General features: G+C 64.8%; 1 protein-coding gene across 1 annotated transcript; it reads right to left on the bottom strand.

Moving 5' to 3' along the window:
* Window positions 1–435: 435 nt before the first annotated feature.
* Window positions 436–3958, bottom strand: MNEG_14669 (hypothetical protein; the record flags this gene model as incomplete). The annotated part of the gene is made up of 10 exons (XM_014036859.1): window positions 436–508; window positions 766–818; window positions 1090–1372; window positions 1668–1732; window positions 2114–2191; window positions 2510–2572; window positions 2786–2909; window positions 3224–3277; window positions 3543–3636; window positions 3949–3958. Coding segments are annotated over 10 exons (897 nt in total), but the record flags the coding sequence as incomplete, so codon positions are not given.
* Between the last annotated feature and the right edge of the window lie 161 nt (window positions 3959–4119).

A 4119-nucleotide genomic window follows, 5' to 3' on the forward strand; every position in this document is an offset into this window, starting at 1 on the left:
CCCGCCCCCCCACACCTGGTGCAGCTCTGCCTCCAGCGCCCGCAGGCGCCCCTCAAGCGCGCCCCTCACGGCCGCCACATCAAACACCTCGTCCATGTCCACCTGGGAGTGGGTGGGTTTGTGTGTGTGGGTGAGGGGTGCAGTGAGGGTGGTGTGTGCACGCGCACGCGCGTGGCGCGCTGGATGTGCAAGCGTAGTTAGGGGCCACAATTTTCATTGGTGGGCTGCCGTAAAGCGGCAGCACAGCACAGCGCAGGGTGAAGTGAAAGGTCTGCGCCACAAGGCAGCCCGCCCTGCCAAGCCGAGGAGAGAACGCAGCCGGCACAGCCAAGTGACCCCTGAGCGCGGCCCCTCTGATCACCCCGGCCCGCTGCAGCTGTTGGAATAAATCACGAGACGCCCCCCAGGCGCGGCCGACCGCGGCGCCACACACACCTCCCACGCGCCCTCGAGCTCCTCCCTCAGCCGCTGAGGGAAGGTGTCGATGAGCGGCATCAGGAAGAAGCAGCTGCGGGGAGGGGAATACAAGGGGGTGGGACCCACATGACCACTGATTGGTGATCATTTCTTTTTGGCGTATGATAGAGGTGGGTGGCGGTTGGACGAGAGGAGCATCCGCCATGATCCGAGGTCAGGAGGGAGGCTGGGGGCGCGGTTCGAACCCGTGATTGCGCGCAGGGCCGAGCTGCGCGGCGTGGGCGGGCTGTGTGGCGTGGCAGGGGGGGGGGCGGCTTGGAGTCAGGGATGGGATGGGGGGAATCTCACTTGAACTTCAGTTCTGCTGACTGTATGAGGTAGTCACGGATGCCCTCAAAGACCTGCAGGCGCGGGCACGGGCAAGGGTGTGCGTGTTTTGGGAGCGAAATCTGCCAGGTATCACTGTGACGAGGCACGGCCTGGGGGCCGAGGTAAGAGAGTGAACGAAAGCAGGCGGGAGGGTCCTGCAACAAACAGGTCAAGGGGTTTGCGATTGTCTCTGTCTGTTGCACGCACACGAACACGCACGCACACACACACACACACACATACACACGCAACCACACACACACACAAACACACACGCGCACACACACGCACAGCAACACCCACCTGGCACACGAGCGCCGCCACCATCTCCTCCGACAAAGACCCCAGCTGCCGCTGCCACAGGGTGCACTCCAGAAGCTCCAGCATCACCGCCGCCCCCGCCGCGCCGCCCTCCGCGGCCCCGGAAGACGACGACCCGCCGCCGCCGCCGGAGGAGGCGGGCTTGCCGCCACCAGAGGAGGGGGCGGGCGCGGCGCCTGCGGCGGCGGCGGCGCGGACGGCCTCGGGGATGTGCAGTTTTGACATCATGGCGCGGAGGGCCTTGGTGCTCTTGGTGTGGAGGGACCTGAGGGGCGTGAGTGTATGTATGCGAGTGTGTGTGGGGTGGTGGGTGTGCGCGCATGTGTGTGTGTGGTGTATGTGTGCGCGTGTTTTTTCCCAACAGCGTGTGTGTGCACGCACACTACTGTTATGTATATCAGGCGGCAGGCAAGCTGTGAAGCAAGCCCCAGGGGTTGATCCCAGCTGAGCAGCAACGAGGAGCCGAGGGGACACCACGAGTGCTGGCCATGGAAGTCGTGCAGACAACGTCAGCAGCGAGGGGCGGGAGCGGCGCGGCCGGGGCCGGCGCGGCTGCCCACCATGTGACGTAGCGCGTGGTGGAGGTGAGGTCCTCTAGGCAGCGCGTCTTGCAGCCGGACTCGACCTGGTGAGTTAGGCGTTTGGTGATGGCGGAGGGGGGCAGCAAAGAGGAGATGGGAAGGAATCATGTGGGGAGGAGGGGTGGCGTTGCAGGGCGGCGCACAGGGGGATGCGGAAAGGTCCAAGATGCGCGCCCGGCACCTGTGTGTGAAGGGGCGCGGGTCTGGCAGTGCTGGCAACGGCCCCTCTCTCCCTCCCAAAGCGGCCAAAACACATGGGCTTGCCAACGGGGCTGAGTCTTCAAGCCCCCGATATTTCCCTGTTCTTGATGGAGGCCTGTTAGAAGGGTTCTATCTGCCGACCCAGCATGACGGGGTGTCGTTCAACGCGTGGATGCAACGAAAAGCAGAACACAACGTGATGCAAGCGGCCGTGCGGCGCGCACCTCGTCGATGAAGGCGTGGTATGCGGCCCCCACGCGCTTCAGGAACAGGTCGTGGCCGCTCAGGCACTGGCCGTCACGCTACAGGGGGAGGGGGGAGCCCGGGGCAGGGGACGTTTGTGGTTGCTTTGGGGTGCAGGGCGAAGGGGAGGGTGCGGCAAGGTGTTGAGCGAGACTGCCGCTCACTTGGATCGCGATTGCTCGTAGCTTACAGGCGTACATCCTGCCGGCGTAATTCTGGCTATGTGGACATAAGCTTGTTTCACCTCATCCAGGGCCTCATGCTTCGAAGGCACATGGACTAATATCGTCAAAGTGCTGGACGGACAGAAACAGAGTCAATGCTGGTCAAACGGGCGGCCACCGCACAGTCAAACGCGGTCAACCCCTGACGCCCACCTGCAGCAGGAACATCGCCACGGGCAGCAGCCGCCGCAGCACGTGCGCCAGGCGGTATCCCAGCTGGCGAGTGGAAGGCCGGGCGACGCGGCAAGCGGCGTTGGAGGCGGTTGCTTGGTGCAAGCATAGGGCTAGTCAGGGCACACACATGGTGGGGCTTGAACATGCCACAACCCCCGTCCAGAGCTGCATGGATGAGACCGAGCAAGCTGCAGCACGTGCAGCTGGAGGAGACCGCCAGATCACGCCCAGATCGCACCCAGATCGCGAGATCACCTGGTGCATGAAGGGCTCGAACATGTCGCGCGCCTTGGACACGGCTATGACGCACGCCGTGCGCACGTAGTTGACGCCGTCGTGGATGTCGTCGACGCCGCATGCATTGACAATCTCCTCGCGGCTGGGGTCGGGCAGTGTGTGTGTGTGTGTGTGTGTGTGTGTGTGTGTGTGTGAGTGTGTGTGTGTTTGTATATGAAAATGTGTGTGTGGGAGTGTATGTTGCTGTGCATACGCTACACTCAGCACTGGTACTAACGAAAGCAACGGGACAGCCCGGCGAGCCCGCCAATGCCATCCTGCCGCGCCGTGCTGCACCGCGCCATTCTCGCCGGGCTGCGCTGCGACTTCACGATTTGCTGTGGGAGTTGGTGCCTGGATGGCGGCGGAGGACCTGCCACCCACACGAGACAACTTTAGAGTCCCACCAACCCGCACCTGATGTCTGGGCAGGTGAGCTGGCCTATTGCCATTCTGAACTCGGCCATGGCCCTGGGTGGCCGGGCGGCGCAGTTGGGCATGGTCGGGCGTGGTCGGGCGTAGTCAGGTGGGATGGTGGGGAGGAGGGGGGCGAGGGTGAGAGATACTACGGACGAGTCATCAGGGTAGGGCACTAATTTGCACCGGGGAGCCAATGCCGCACGCTTCCAGCTGCGGAGCGTGCTGCCCTTTGGTTGCGACTACGCGAGCCCCTGCCCGTCCTGCCTGTCACCGAACGGCCCGCTCCCCCCCAAATGCAGGGGGCCGCCCGCCGCACCTGTGGAACTGGGCGCCGCCGTAGAGCCGCATGTTGGCGTTGGGCAGGCCGCTGGGCAGGGGCAGGGTCTCCCCGTTGATCCCGATGAACGCGCCTGCCGGGGTTGCGCGCGGTTGCGCGGCGCGTCAGGGGCGGCGGTCCGGGCGAAGTGGGGGCGCCTCTCGGCCGAGGTTCGCTCGCAAAGCCTCTGCAGGTCCTCCCCAACAGTCAATGGCCCCCTCTGCACCCCATCCCTCGACCCACACATGCAAGCACCAGCCGCTCACTCGCTATCAGCGTCCACAAACAGGACTCAACTGGGCAGCCACGCAGCCCGCCACCCCCGCGCTTCCAGCACTCTCAACCCCCAACCCCAGTCGGACGCCGCGCCACCACCCCCGACCCTAATCACCAGCATCCCGCTCACCCCCGCGCATGTGCTCGTCCCCCAGCGTCTCCCCGAAGCGGTCGGCGGGGGCGGCGACCGTGCCGCGCAGCAGCAGCGCCACCTTGGACAGGAACGACTCCCGGAAGCTCCTGCCCTTGTCCTGCGTGGTGTGTGTGTGTGTGTGTGTGTGTGTGTGTGTGTGTGTGTGTG

This window comes from Monoraphidium neglectum, assembly GCF_000611645.1.
Source record: "Monoraphidium neglectum strain SAG 48.87 unplaced genomic scaffold scaffold04670, whole genome shotgun sequence".
NCBI classification, from domain to species: domain Eukaryota; kingdom Viridiplantae; phylum Chlorophyta; class Chlorophyceae; order Sphaeropleales; family Selenastraceae; genus Monoraphidium; species Monoraphidium neglectum.